At 39.1% G+C, this 15,906-nt stretch overlaps 1 protein-coding gene across 1 annotated transcript; it reads right to left on the reverse strand.

Annotated features, from left to right (window-relative positions):
- Nucleotides 1-887: 887 nt before the first annotated feature.
- Nucleotides 888-12,501, reverse strand: NCF4 (neutrophil cytosolic factor 4). Its single transcript, XM_066320168.1, has 11 exons — nt 12,062-12,501; nt 10,086-10,170; nt 8,778-8,931; nt 8,394-8,464; nt 6,859-6,986; nt 5,824-5,881; nt 3,643-3,741; nt 2,770-2,900; nt 2,611-2,676; nt 1,618-1,839; nt 888-1,298 (listed from the first exon to the last, which is right to left on the reverse strand). Exons 1-11 carry the CDS (start codon nt 12,091-12,093, stop codon nt 1,289-1,291), a joined length of 1,056 nt encoding a protein of 351 aa, XP_066176265.1. The 5' UTR covers nt 12,094-12,501; the 3' UTR covers nt 888-1,288.
- Between the last annotated feature and the right edge of the window lie 3,405 nt (nt 12,502-15,906).

The following is a 15,906-nucleotide window of genomic DNA, read 5'->3' on the forward strand; positions in this document are numbered from 1 at the left end:
GCAGCCATAACATGCTCAGGCTTGTGTTCTCAGGGATAAACTATAGGAGCTCAGATGAGTCCCTAGATACAGAATATAACTGCCAGAGTCTGTCTGTCCTGCACTGTTACTCCTCCTCTCAATCTCTGTGATACACACCAAAACCACAGTTAGCACAGTTATTCTCTCATCAGAACTGCATCAATAAACAAGTAAAAAAGAGAAAATAAACAAACAAAAACCAACCAAACCAAAACAAAACCAAAAAAAAAGTATCATGTGAATAACGGAAACATGCAAAGTGAGACAAAGAATATGGAGAATATCTGGGGAAAATGTGTGTCAGAAGGTGTCCATAACTGCAGACAGTTAGGGGAATATGTAACTTGGCTGGATGGGAAGAATTTATTTTGCATTGCAGTTTGAAGGCAGAGGAGGATCATTCTGCTCTGATTTTCAGAGGCCAGTGTGTTTATGTTCTTCCAGCACCCTTATAAAAGAAGACAGTTGCTTCCAAGCAGACATTTTCCCTCCCTTTCCTTTCTCATTGAAAGTGTTCCTCCCTTTGGAGAGAGACATGCTGAGCTGCTATTACACCACAGGATCTATCTGTCACCGAAAATCTCAGTGCTCCTTGCTCTGTTGAACTCCAGGAACAAGCAACAAGGAATCCTGCACACCAGAAGTCCTGCATGCCATATATGTCGTTAGGTTACAAACTTATAATGTTTTTCCTTATGTATCACAACGTGCAATATCACTGACACAATCATTGTATTACTTCATCTCCTTTTTAAACTGCATTGCTACAATGCATCTGAAGCAGGAAGTTACATTTTGTAATCTTTTAGCAAAATAATGTCAACAAGTTTCCCCCCTGCCCAAAAAAAAAAAAACCCACTTTAGAATAAAAACTGACAAATTAATATTTAACTTTATTTGTTGAATAATCTGATGCAGTAATTTCTTGTTAGTTCTACTTTGAAATGCAGTGTCAGAAAGCGGAAATTGGAGAAGAAATTGCTGTTTGAGTAGATAGATATTCTACACATTTTCCCAGAACATGAAAACAATTATATAAAGGTCTATAAGGAACATCACAGGTGTACACAGGTTTGATTCACAGAATTCCATATACTGGTCAGTGGAAAAGAAGAAAGCTAAGATGGGCTGCAATTTCTTCACTGAAATCCAAAAAAGTTTTCTTGATGCTCCTAGGACAAACTCTGAATGCACAGTCAGACTCCAATGTGAGAGAAATAATTACACACTGGCACACAAACCTTCAGATCAGCAAATGAAGAGAATTTTATGGGAGTCTAGAAAAAAAAAAAAGAAAAGTTTATAAAGAGGTTCTGGACAAATAATTAGCCTTGAGAGTGAGAACAGAGACTAGAGCAGGTCTGAGGGCTTGCTTTGTGAACATGGCCCATGATTTTATTTGTCTATTCCTCACCTTCTCTGTTCCCTATGTAGGTGTCTCCATTGCAGACGAGTGCTAAAAAGCTGAAGAAGTTAACAAAGTACAGATTTTATGCTGAAAGGTAATATATTACTAAAAATTACTCATTTCAAGGACACTTCAAAGACATGTTGAAGGAAACTGCCTGCAGAGAGGGATATCTGTATAGCACTTACATTGCTCCTACTGTTTGAGTAGCACCTGTTCCTGGACTAGTGTTGTAGACACCCAAGTCATCTTTGTGAGTGATGTGCAACTTCCAAGGGAAAAAGTGCTTCTCAGAGGGACTTCTGCTCTGAGACACCATGAGCTCAACATCCTGATCAGACAGCAAGCGGATCAGGTCACCATCAGGGTCCCGGTAATTCAAAACAATGTCATCTTGGTTAAACTCCTGCCTGGGAGAAAGAAATGGATTGATCCCCAGAAATCAAGGAATTCCTGGGAGGTACTACATGATGAACAATATACTGACAATCTAATTAATGTTGATATAAGCCACACAAAGCCGTGGGTGTCTTGGCTTTCTTGATACAGCTAGTGCTAGAAATCATACAGCCACATTCATGCTGTGTTGTGTTTAAGCTAAGAAATCCATCAGAACCAAGAACCATTTCCAGTAACACCACATAAACGGTACAATTAATCTGTGTGTTTGATAGAATTACCATGCAAAAGAGCTGACTTGTTACTACCCACTTTTGCCTACTTATTTTCGGTCTTTCTGAGGAATGCAATAATATTAGAACAGGTGTTCTCTTACCAATATTTACTGTTCTAAATTGTTGCTGTTCAACACCAGATTAATTTAGTTTAACACTGGTTTAATGAGTGTTAGAAGGCCATGTCCTATATCCTGAAGAAATGTACTAGACACAAGATGTTTTTATGGGGGTATGGCTCTTATCTTAGTACAAGAAATGGAAAATTTCTACCCATCACAATTGAGTCAGAAGTGTGTATCATTCCTTACTCATTGAGAATCCCAAGGACTAGTGTCTGCACAGACAGCCATGGGTCAAGTAAAAATGCAACTTCTTCAAGACACTTGAAAAGTATTTCATACAGAGAATATGGTGGTGACCAAGTAGAATGTGGAAAATCTCGAAACAGAATGAACTTGACAAATGTTTAAGTATCAAATATACAACCAAGCACTTGCATTGTACCTCATCAATTCCATTAGATCTTTGAAAGATGGAATGCTGCTCAGATCCTCTTCCACTGAGATATCCCTGTAATTAGAATACACCTAATCATTACACATAATGACAGGAGAATTGTTGCTGTTTCTTCAGCAGTAAACTGGAAGACTATTTTGTTACTACCTGATAGTGCTCACGGTCTCATCATAATAATAACAGCGAACTTTATTAACTGTGTCCTCCTGCTGTGGTAAATCTTTTATGACCTTCACAAAAGCACATGGGAAAATCCCAGTGGCACCATTAGCAGTTCCCTGGAATTATAGGAAATATTAGAATCAAGAAAACCATGCCATTTTGGCCACAGGCAATAGGTTCTGGAATTCAATTATTTTTCATAGAAAAAATAACAAGAATTTTTCCACTGTAATCAAGAAAAGAAATTCTATGGAAGTGACCTGATGGCATGCCTACAAAAAGATTATACAACTACATAGTCAAATACCAGGCAGGGGAGTGAAACAGTGTGTAAAAAATGAAATTCAGATGGTTAACAAGGAAGGCTGTGGTGTTTGAGCAAGCAGAGATATTGTAACAGCAAACACACAGTATGTTCCCCCTCATCCTTTTTTCAGAACACTGCTGCATTACCCAAGTTCTCTCTAATCAGGCTGACGTGTGTTGTGGTATGAAGCATGAAGCATACATCAACTCACCCTGAGGCAAGAAAACAATTAATGACTGAAATGGAGTTTCCATCTCCTTTCTGTGTCCTTTCTGTGTTCTAATCACTTCCAAAGAATTTAAAAACACTCCAGCAGAAGCAAATGCAAATGAAAACTGAAGTCTGGAGAGCAGAAATTTTGTCAGCTAAAAACCATCAAGGAACCAAACAATTACTAATTTGGAATCAAGGACTTATTCTTGACAGTAAGACCTGATTATAATATAGTTTCTCCTTGAAAGGAAGAGGCAGGTCACAAGGACCAGGAGAGCCCTTTCTACTCATATATTACAAGGTATGCTAATAATTTAGTACTTCTATTGCAGTCTTACCTCCAACCAGTCTTTGTTTACTTTGCTGAGTAGATAGATCAAATCTCCCTTCTTGAAGCTGAGTTCCAGTTTATTGGTTCCAGGAAAATCAAACAGCGCCTGTGGAAAGTAATAACCTCAAAACTATTAATTCACAGAATTACAAAAGCAAATCTTTCTGTGGTGTTCTTGAGGAGAAAGCATAAAGCAGCAAGACAGTACGCACTTTGTCATCACATATGTATTTCTGAGATAAGGTCACATATATTTGACCCTAGCCTGCAGTTCTCACAATCTCTTCTCCTCAACACACACAAAACTGCTTTGCAGAAGCAGTGAAAGCACTAGGATAAACATGGCCCTGAGAGAGCTACATACAAGGATTTTTAAAGTGGCAAAACCCGGAGCACCAGAGAAATGAATATATACCTAAGTTGAAAGCACTTTAGAGCAAGTAAGACAACAGACCTGACAGCTTGAAATCCTGAGAACTGAAAAAATTTATTATTTCTCATTGCAGCTTTACAGCTTTTAGATTTGCTGCAAAATATCGCAAAGAGTCTTTAAAAAAATTGCAGAAATGTTGTGTCTTAATTTAAGAGTATTGCAACAGGACACGAAATAAAGATGCTTGACTCCAGTCAGGAGGCAGTAGAAATCAGAAGGCTTTATTTACAATTCATTCAGCCCTTTTATAACATGCTGTGCTAAGAAGACACATTATTGGTCCATAGGACTGACACCTCTGCCACTGGCTAAGTAACAGAAATAGCAAACAACACCTGTTGTTATGGGGAAGCAGTATTGTTTACACAAGGTTGTTTTGGGAAAAAGAAAACTGTTGAAAAGTTTCCCGTGGGAAGAGCTAGCAATTCTCAAGCTCAGAAAATGTCAGGTCCACCTAAGGGTAATTAACTGTTGCTTTTACATCTAGCTTTCAGGTCTGTATGCTGAACTGAGAGTTGGGAAAGCCTGGGAAATTGATATGGTGTTAAAATGGAATTTAGATGCCCTCTTTGTGGAAAAAACCAAACTAAACCAAGCCAAACCAAACCAAACCAAACCAAAACAAAACAAAACAAACCACCACCACCACCACCAACAACAACAAAAAACCACACACACACACAAAAAAAAAAAAAAAAAAACAACCAAAAAAAACCCCACAAAAAACCCAAACAAACAAAAAAAACCCCCCCACACACAAAAAAATCGAGAGAGACAAATACATACTACCACACTAACAAAAGGCTGGATAGTTAAAGTGGGTGAGTTATCAAAAATGTACATCTCCCCCATTGTCCTTCAAGAACACGGTAGCCATTTAAATGTTCTTAAAGGAGCAAAATGAGAAGGTGTTCTTTATTTTGTGTTGCAGTAGTTCTTTTAGTTTTGTTAATGCCAAGGATTCTCCTAATAAAAAAAAAAAAAAAAAAAAAAAACACAAAAAACCAAACAAAACAATGGCTACTGTTGTACTAGTGGTTCATATGTCTACTTAATTGCTCTTTCAAAAGCCTTTTTTCACCTATTGAAAAGTTCTGGTAAGTATATTCAACATTAATAAATTAATAGATAAAGCCCAAGAGATATGACTGTTCCAAGACCTGTAATTCTCTATGTAAAGAAGAAACCCAACAAACCTCAAAGCAGATGCATGGGGCTTTTAATCTTATATGGCAAAGTCACATGTTTCAGAAAGCAAGACCCTGCTCAGACAAGTGCTGGTTACAAATCAGTCTCATGTGCTTAATACTGAGAAAATATACCACAAAAGACAAGAGTATGGGCATTTTTCAGTAGAACATTTATGTTACAGAAAATACTAAGATGCCTCACCTGCAAAGCTTTTAAACATATGCTGAAGTCAATGAAGCTGAAGCTTATGCCTGTTTTAGATTTAACTTAAGGGCAGTGCTATGCAAATGAGGACCACTTGGCAGTAAGCTGTTACTGCCTCAGTTTTGAATCTCCTGTCATTCTGATTTCACCGTGGACCTTCTTATTACTCAAGTGATGAGGAACTGAACACCTCTTTCCACCCTTTGTTTCATTCCCTGTTGTTAAAATCAATTGTTTTTCTCTGTTGATTTCACTTTCTTCCCCCAAGCTCTAATTGAAAAAGGCAACTTGATGGATGAGGCACCAAAGTAAAACAGGATTTAATCTCCTGTCCCATGACAGGTTGTGCAGAGTACTCACCTCAGCCCGCGGAGCTGCAGTGCGATCAAAAACAGGCACTTGATCTGAAATGCTCTTACTGCAAAGGAATGAGCCAACAGGAAGGTAAACATCCTTCTAAGTCATTGAAAATGCTACACAGTCAGTAGGGCAGTGTCTGTGTTTTTACAATTTAAGGGGCATGTAAGCCATAGGTCACTGGAGAAACTGCATGAGAATTTGTGTGCAGCACTGAAGTAAATAAATATGGATGCAACAACACTGCCCTAGTTCTCTCAGTTTCAGTGCAGAGCAGTAACAATCTGATGGTGTCTTCTGCTGAGAACAGATGGAGTTTTCAATACAGTCAGTATTCTAGACCTCTCTTCCACAGCACTGCTCAGTCCCCCTACTCTGCCTTCTAGGCATCATTGTTTCTAGAATTTATGGCATTTAGTTGAAACTCTGCCATCATACACATATGCAGTTTTTGCACTGTTTGAGGTAGGTGAAAAGGAAGCAAGTACATCTTTGGAATGCTGAAAGGAGAATTAATTTATCTGAAGGGTAATGAAGTATGACATCTACTTAGCAGTTCTCCAAAGGGGTGTAAATGCTGCTATGTAGGACAGGCCCCTGTTTAGACAAAGGACAGGAACAAATTAAGTATTCAGTTTCATTTAGTGTCTGAACAGATCTCACTGAATGCAGTGCCAAGACTCACAGTGACTTCAGTGGTGCAAGACTATGTCCTTAAGCTTGGCCTGTATATTCTGCACATTATAATAGAGATTACCATTAAAGAAATATAGGCAGATAGAGATGGACAGTATTTTTAAAAAGCAAGGTATACTCTAATTTTGGAATTTTCCTTTAATGCAAGTACTACATCCATTTTAAAAATCTTTACTGAAAACGAGAAATACTCTGTATTCACTCCACCACAGAGACTCTCATATTAGGGATTCACAGATTCACGTGGAAAACACAGTGCTGATCCTCATCTCTCTCTCCCCCCAAAACTGGACAGCATCTCTTACATCAAGCCGTGCTGAAAACCACACGTCAGTCCCTTACATTCGGCGTGTCCGCGGGCGGAGCCGTCTCAGCCTGTGAGGCACCTGCTCACCATCAAAGGGTGAGTGGTAGAAGAACAGCCGTACGTCCTCATCCATCAACACCCAAGCAGGGAGGCAGAGTAGATTCTGTGCCAAGAGAGAGCAGGAAGCAGAGTGTAACAGTGGGAGAGACCAATTCTCTATTTCTTCACATGTAACAAATATGCCTCTCTGACCGACAGGAGGATCATGAAGGATATTTATTACTGCCAGAAATCTCCCTTCTCACTCAGCAGGACACAGCTGAATAGCTGACAGTCTCTCCTCTTTACTCCTGCAGTTGGCCAGTGCATTGCTTCACTCTTTTTTGTACCTCATTTACTGCAGGAGTAAATTGGTTTTTGTGTTTCTCTTCAGAACATGAAAGACTGCGGAAAGAAGGAAATCTTAAGTAGTGAAAGTCTTGGCCAGTGCTTCAGATTTTTACTGATTTGGAGTTCAGTGCTTCAGACTTTTACTGATTTGGAGTTCAGGTCTTCAGTTAAGCTGCACACAAAGAATATCTCTTCTTGATGCGTGCTGCATCTTCACTGTAATTCAGGTGTTCTCAGAAGCCCACCTGTCCTGATTCTAGGTGTGAGAGAGTCAATTTTTTTCTCAGTAGCTGGTACAGTGCTGTGTGTTGGATTTAGCATGAGAATAATGAGATAACACACAGATGTTTTAGTTGTTTCAAACTGGTAGCTGACTTTGTCTAAGCCAAGGGATTTTCTGTTTCCAAGTCCTGCCAGTGAGGAGCTGCACAAGAAGTTAGGAGGGAGCATGGCCAGGACAGCTGGTCCAAACTAGCCAAAGGGATATTCCATGCCACAGGACATCATGGCCAGTATGTAAATGGAGGGAGTTGCCCAGGAGCCACTGATCACTGCTCAGTGGACTGGCTGCCCATTGGTCAGCAGGTGGTGAGCAATTGTACTGTGGATCATTTGTTTGTTTTCTTTAGTTTTATTTCTCTCTGTCTCTTTAGTTACCTCCCTTCTAATTACAATTATTTGTTAGTATTATATTTTACTTTATTTCACTTACTAAACTGCTCTTATCTCAGCCCATGGGTTTTACCATTTCCCAATTTCCTCCCCATTCCCTTAGGGGAGGAGGGAGTGAGCAAGAGGCTGTGTGGTATTTAGATGGTGAGTGGGGTTAAAGCACAACCCCTGCACCATTCTCCTAATCCCCTGGATGCACACACCAACCCTGTATTCATGCAACACCTGGAGATTCCCCATTTCCTCATACATCTTGGGGAGTTTTGGTGAGGATATCTATCTGTATATGAAGACAGGGAGTGAGCCTTTGTGAACTTCATACTCCAGCAGATACTACAGTCTGAACAACCTGGAGAAGAGGACTTCAAGCTGTACCACAGTGTGGGCCCTCTGTCTTCAAGAAAGCCACACAGATAAGCAGATCCTTAGAACTGTCTGTCTTAGTTGATTTCAATGACTATGTATCTGCAGTGATCAGCGCATTCTTTACTTTAAAATTAAGTTTTACCTTCATGTAGACATTTAGGATAGGAATCCTGTTCTCAGCAATTTCCTTTTTGGCACCAACAAAAACTTTTCCTGGAAAATATAAAACCTGTGACAGTTTTTGGAGGAAAGAAAAAAAAAAAAAAGGCTGCCAGAGAAGCGAAGCAATCAGGAGGAAGTAGAAGCTCAAAAAATTTACATGTTTTACATGTTTTCTAGAGGATTTTAGGTTTCTAAATTAAATTTCCACAAGTGAAGGGACTGTCAATGGAACATGACATCTCTGGCATCCATAGCCAGGAATGAGCTTCTTGTCACAACTACTTTTCTCACTGCATTCCTCTTTAGGGCAGCCTGGAGCTGGGAAAGCTGCTAATTATGCAAAGGTTTGGTACTGACAGCTCACCTGGCAGTACAGGCAGTGTGCAGGTAAATGGGCTGTTATTGCTCTCAGGCCCATATCTCTCCTCTAGTTTGGTGTGCAGGGCATAGAACTCACGATAGCGCCGGAAAATGAGGTATCTGCCACCACCTTTAAGCTTTACCTCAATGACAAACATCTGAAACAGAGAAGAGGGATTCAGGCTGATGTTCTTATAAATACTCACCAAACGAATGTGAGGAATAAAATAGGAACATAAGATCAGTGCTCCATTAGTGGGAATATTCTCTTAGGAGCAGAGAGAAAAGTAAGCCTTCAGTTAGGCATCTGCTACTTACAGGAACTAGGAAACAACAAGGTAGCACCAGTGTGGTATTTGTGTGGGTCTAGCTTGCATATGAAGCATGTCCCTGTGGCTGCTTTATATTATATAATCTTAAAAGGAAACATGGAATTACTAGATTCAACTTTAGGCCTGCACACTTTCCCTCAGTGACAAACAAAATACATTAGGGAGACAAATACAAATATTTTACAATAAGAATGCCTTGGACATCTAAATCTAGTGACAGACAGACATCTCAATGAATTGATTTTCAGAATTGAAGGCACTCATACTTCTTTTTGACTTTAATGCACATAATTGCAGAAATTCTGGTCTGACCTCCTTCAACACTGTGCTATTTATCTCTTGACAAAATTGCTTTGCTTGAAAGGAACTCACAATTTCCATGCACTGAACTCTGAGTGACATTGCAGCCAGATACTTCAGCAAACATAAGGACAGAGCAACCAAATATCACTCTATTCCACAGTAAAATCTGAATTCTGCAGTGGGAAGGTTTTTATGAGCAATGTCTTCAGCAGAAGTCAGACTGAGCTGGTCATATTCAAACCTTCAGAAAATCTTAGTGCCTTTCCCTACTTTTCCTACTATGTGCTCTTTTGTGTCTTAATATGCTATGTCCTGTGAAGATGGGAGCATCCTAACTTGCCAGTACCATGGAATAATGAAGCAAGACTCTGTTTTTCTATCTCTGAATTACTTTCCCACTATCTTCACCAATGGTACACCAATGGTGCTCCAACAGGAAACAAATCAGATACTAGGAAAGAAATACTATGTTAGAGGATATCTCCCATATTTCATTCAGAAAATAAAATTTTAGACTGAATCTGGAAAGCTACACTTCATTGAAGCACTGAGAAGTCTTCCACATGGAACTACTCATGCCAAAAAGCAATTACACCAGAGTGACTGCATTTTGCTTCCCACAACCAAACCAGTCACAGGTGAAAGCATATAGAGGCAGAATAAATCTCCCTTCTTACATAGTAATTAGTAAAGCCTTTCTTCTCTTCAATATCTGCAATATTAGCTGAAACAGGTACATCATCTGGAAGCTGGTCAAAGTCACTGTGAAGCAAGAACAGAAGTTTTAGGTTACTTATACTGATAATAGCCTTTGAGGTATCCTATGCCACACAGAGCAAAGATAGGCAATATCACATTTTCTAGTATCAAAACCGAGATGTTAAAAACTCATGGTGTCATTCTCTTCTTCTGGAGGTCTGATCTTGAGATATTAAGTTTCAGTAAGTTCAGCACAAGTCAGTGACCATTGTGAAGATCCATCACACCTGAAAAATACCCCTCTCATTCCTAGGCTTGCCTGAGGAACAGGACGACAAAACAAACACTTGAACTGCTAAGCTTTTCCTGAGAAATGTGATCAGCTGCGGATGCATTGTTAATCCTTCCTTAATCTAGGAGATTTACAATAAGAACTCTGCATCTGTAGATCTTGTTCTAAGGAGATTATTATATATCATGATTTATGCTGCTATTATTACTGCATTACTGAAGGGAATAGGAAACAGTTCTGAGAAGAGCTTGCCATGTGAGGTGCTGTAGAAACTGACAGCACAAAGCTAAATCCTAAGAACTTTACACTCTGTGCAAGATGTGTAAAATGTACCACATACATATAAGAAAAGAAACACAGGGATAAGCACAAACAGACAAAGAACAAAGAAACAAAAGCATAAAATTGTTCTATATCAAAACTCGTGGTGCCTATACCAGCTGTCAAAAGGTTGTCAAGTTTTCTTGTAAACATCACAATAAAGCAAACTCTTAAAGAGGCTTGGAAAAAAAGGAGTAGGCTATTAAATATTTCGAGACAGACCTCCCAGTCATAGCAGGTAAGATGCATCAAAGAATCACAGAATATTTGGAGTTGGAAGGGACCCACAAAGATCACCCAGTCCAACTCTTAAATGAAAGGCCTGCACGGGGATCAAACCTACAACCTTGGCACTTACTCCCAGTCACAGCAGATAACCTGAAGCAAGCATGAAGATACTTGTTTGAAAATGTCAAGAATGTGTGAAGGAATACATGGTAGTAGGCAAGGTTAGAATAAACTTTGCAGATCCCAGAAACAACTGGATATGAAGTGAGAAGCAAGCATCCCTGCAGGAACACCTAACGAGCAACCATATGACCACACAGTCATGTTACAGGTCTGTACTATCCACACAACAAAAAAACATGGATTGGCAGGTGCTTTTTCCTCTATTACCTTCTCCTTGGTGCAACAACTTTGACAAGCAGCACACAAATTCACCTTTGCTTCAATCTTATAACTCAGTGTTGTTAGAGGGACATTTATATTAACACGAGTAAAAAAGCATCTAGAATGAGGAAAAAACAGTAACAAATGAGATAAAGAGAGACTTTTAACCAGATCATCTAAGAAATGCCAAGCTGACAAAAATGTTAAATGATAATACAAAACAAAAGTGGTAGTCATCTCAGTTTATTCCGCTAGGAGGATATCCCAAGCAGGGGCTCCCACAAGGCATTACTTTGAAATGCTGAAGTAATGATGCAACATCTTGCAATAGTTTGCTGTACGAGGAAAATGCCATGAATTAGCACCACCCACAATACTGTAAATACTACCCTTTACTGTGAAGAGGGATGTGGTTATGGAGACCAAGAGATATAATTAGTCATATCACCAACACTCGTATCATAAACTCCAGTAAAAGGGAAACTGTTTTGCAGCTATAAAGAGAACAATGACCCTCTATGTCCTAGGTGGTGAATATCCTCCACAAAAAGAAGAAAGTCCTCTCCAGCACAAGGAATGGTCTGCTCAGCTCGCAGCCTAACAGTGGGGAAGTTACGATAACAAGAAGCCTTTTAGAATCACCAAATCACTTGCAGCCAAATTAACCAAACAGATCACAGGAGTTACATGAGACCTGTGAGGAGGCAGGAGCAGGGAGAGACACATTACCTCTTCTCTCGCAGCTGTCGGGGAAGAGACATGGTTCTTCTTAAATCCAGATGCCTCAGATCTATTTCTCTACTTCTTGGGCAGTTCCTTGTTTAATAGGATGAGCACAAAGTCAAAGTAATTCTCCCTGCATGAAACAAGACTCCTCTGCAAGGCCTCAGAGATCTTTTTTTAATGTCTCAGTGTCAGACGATTTCTGCTGTACCTCCCCACCCCCACGAGTTTGAGGAAGTACCAGGGGGAAAGCAGTAATAAAGAGACTGTTCTGTGATGTCTGTCCTGTCTTGAAACTGCCACAATTGGGAAACTGAAAGCTCAAGAAAAAGCAGAAACTATGATCCACATATTCCATTGTCTGCCCTCCACCGAAACATTTACCTCTGTTGAAAGCAGGTACGAGTGGGCTCAGCAAAGTCTGCTTTGCCTCAGCTAAAGTGTCCCCATATACACCCCTGAATTAATAATTATAAACTAGGAAGAATATTTCTGATCCCTTCTCGAGGCTCTGTGATTCCCAAAGATCCTCCTCTTCATAGATGAAGAGCCAGGAGGTGGAGCTAAACAACAAATTTTAAAATGGGAGCAGAACATATCATCAGAAAAATCATCTTTGTCAAACACCAGGGCATCGGGGACAGCTTTGAAGGATGGATCAGTGAAAGTAAGACAGAAGTCCTCTAATGGCCAGTGATCTTTTTGGGTTCATGTGCTCAAAACAACCCCATTTGCCACACACAGAGACGAGGTAATGGCTCGCTCTGGCTTGTACTCAAACGGCAGAGAGAAAGCATTTATATAACATCAGTTGACAACCTTTCAAGAAGAAAATAAAAGGAAGACAGTGATGAGGAAACCACGATTTCTTAACAATATGGCTAAGTTGTAACACAGCTTATCTGCCTTAGTCAAAAGCTGTTATTGCATCCTTGCCTCTCCATTTCAGTCTCTGACTGTCTTCCATTTTCATGTTCAATAAATATTTGCCTCCTTGTCCTCCTTCCGCTGACAAGAACAAAAATTCCTATCTGAATGGAGCAAAAATCAACCAGCATCCTTCAGAATAAAACTCTATTTACAACTGCAATCATCAGCCTTGAGAGTAATTGCATTGCTTTGCATTTTAATGAAGTAAATCCTTCACCCATCTCCTTCCCATGGATAACTCTAGGCACCATAATAAAATTTGAGAGGGGATATAGTGTCTCTTGATCAGAAGGGACCAGGAGAACAAAAGTCTGAACTGTATTTTCTGAGTATATTTTCTGCTACTCTGCTACATATCATAGCTTTGACAAGAAAATCATAGAAAGGGTAACCTATTTTTTTCAAATGTCCTGAAAGATAATCTAGATACAATGCAGGTACATCTTTTAATAGACAGAGGGTATGACACAATGCAAAAATACATGTTCATTGTTTATCTAGGGACGTGGCTTTTTGAAAACAAGTTGACAGAAACTCTCAGACAAATTGTCTATGCAACTGCTTTGCTGCAAGATGAGTAAAACAAATGGAAAGCAGCTCAATTCCATTACTCTCTACTAGAGATTACAGCTAGTAATATTACTAACCTGACAGAATAATACTAAACCTACTAAGAATGTTTGTGATTCTGCAGTATTTTCTTGTTCTGAACTCAACCGGAAAAAAGGCTTGCTTTTCTGACAAAAGGCAGATTTCTGTCTCAGAAGAGTAAATAGTTGATTGGTGAGAGATCACCAAGGCTCTGAGACTGACTGGAAACACTGTTTTGCCATATTCTTCTGTACCAAATCAGTGCCTCAACTACCATGTGTTCTTTCCATTTCTACTATTGTGCTACTAGAGTAGAAAAAACAATTTCTATTATTTGAGCTGAGAAAATAGGCTGTCTCTAATCAAACACACATCCTTTCTCTGTTTAAATACTTATTTTACGGATGAAATAAATATCCATTACAAAACTGATATCCTGATGACACTACCTATGTCAAGAGGTATGCCTGCACTAGGAAAGTACCCAATTCCATCAGCTGACATGGCCAGCTCTCAGTTTTGAGAAAACCCACCCATACACTATGGCTGGCACGGTCATTGTGGTGCAATGCATCGACCCAAATACATGTGCAAGGAAAAGCAGGAATTTAATCAAGTGCAAGGAATACAAAACATAAATTGATTCATTAAAGCAGACTACTAAGAGAATCCTCAGATGACTGAATCATGACCATATGCTGCCACCACTATATGCCTCTTCACAGTTCACAATCTAGTCTACTATTTTGGACATGCCTGTGAGCTGTGAAACTGTGGCCTTCTGTCCAATGCACCTGTTGTTAGAAGACACATGTACAAGGATACGTAGTACCCTGGAAATCTGACAGTATCAGCTAGAACCAAACAACCAAAGTGAGTGAGGAATTTTAATGAAAATTAGGAATGTAGTCTCAAATCACTAGAGATACACAAACCACTAATAAAAGGTAAACCAAAAAATGCTGCAGAAATACTCAGCTGAGTCAAGTTTGGATGACAGCACTACATACCATGTCTGCTAGGGTAGCAGCTAGTGTATCATTTTGCAGTCTCTATAGAATAATGGCTTCTCTCTGATGCACCTGATCTTACAAAAGTGCTCTGCAGTTATGCTCAATCACCAGCCACAGGATAAATATTTTAAGTGATAGGAGAAAGTGAACAACAGTAATATTGTTAAAAGATGTCTGATCTCATCACAGATTATTCTGCAGAGGAAATAACATTTAGCCATCACTGCAAAGGAGCTGAACATGAAATAGAAACATGTAAGGCAGAATTGGCTTGCAAGGTACTTTCATTCAACCTATTGTTTTCAAAGGATACGTGGAATGTTTGTTTCTGTGGCATATACATCATTAGCAGTTGGATGCCTTGACTCCTGTGGTTCTTGATACAAAGCTGCAACTGTAATTACACTGATTTGAGAAGCCTTTGGGGATCTTTTCCATTTTCCTTTAATAATACTTGTACAGACCACCAGCTTTACGTAATGATTTAAAATCCTTTTACAATATTTATTTTAAAATACAGCCATGTATAAATTAACTATTTATAACATTAGTAATTAATTACGGTTCTAATTCAGTAATAATTAATTGCGGTTTTAATTCCGTAAAATTTCTGGACAAAAATTTCTGGACAAAAAAAAGCTACATTAGATAAACTATTCATGTCTGTCCTGCAGTCTTTCGAGCTCTTTTGCAGGTAGTGCCACAAAATCCTTGGGAGGCAGTTGGGCACAATGGTAAGTAATAAGACCATTTCATTCCTGTATGCTTTCAGGACAGTTGAAAATAAAACTATTTAAAAAAAAAAAAACCAAGTTGAAGTTGTCCTATCTTTTCTAAACTTGAAACTTGGAAAAAATCTAAAGAGAGCATAAGTTGAGCATAATAAGCCAATTGGTTTTGTATTCTTCATTTGACAATGGCTCAATTCATAGTGTCTGAATGTATGGATATTCTTCTTGTCATGCATTGTGTTGGGACTAAAAAAGTCACAGGAGTATGGATTGACAGAATTTGGAAATGTGCTTTGAATTAATCTGGACACTGTTTCCATGACTGCTTTTTTAGGGTGAAATGTAGCTAGTAGGTATTTGCAGAAAAAGACTCTTCATGCCCTGCTGATATAAACACAACTAAATAATCCATCTTGGACTGAAGAAATTTAAAGGTCAGCATCTACCACTGTTCTTGACAGTGAATTTAATGGTGTCATTTCCAGAAAAAATTATTACTCAACATGGAAGAGGTTTACAGAACCAAATGTTAAAGAAAGAGCAGCATTTTTTAAATTGCATTCTTCTCAGAACATCAAACTAAATC

Source organism: Sylvia atricapilla, chromosome 5 (assembly GCF_009819655.1).
Source record: "Sylvia atricapilla isolate bSylAtr1 chromosome 5, bSylAtr1.pri, whole genome shotgun sequence".
In the NCBI taxonomy this organism is placed as follows: domain Eukaryota; kingdom Metazoa; phylum Chordata; class Aves; order Passeriformes; family Sylviidae; genus Sylvia; species Sylvia atricapilla.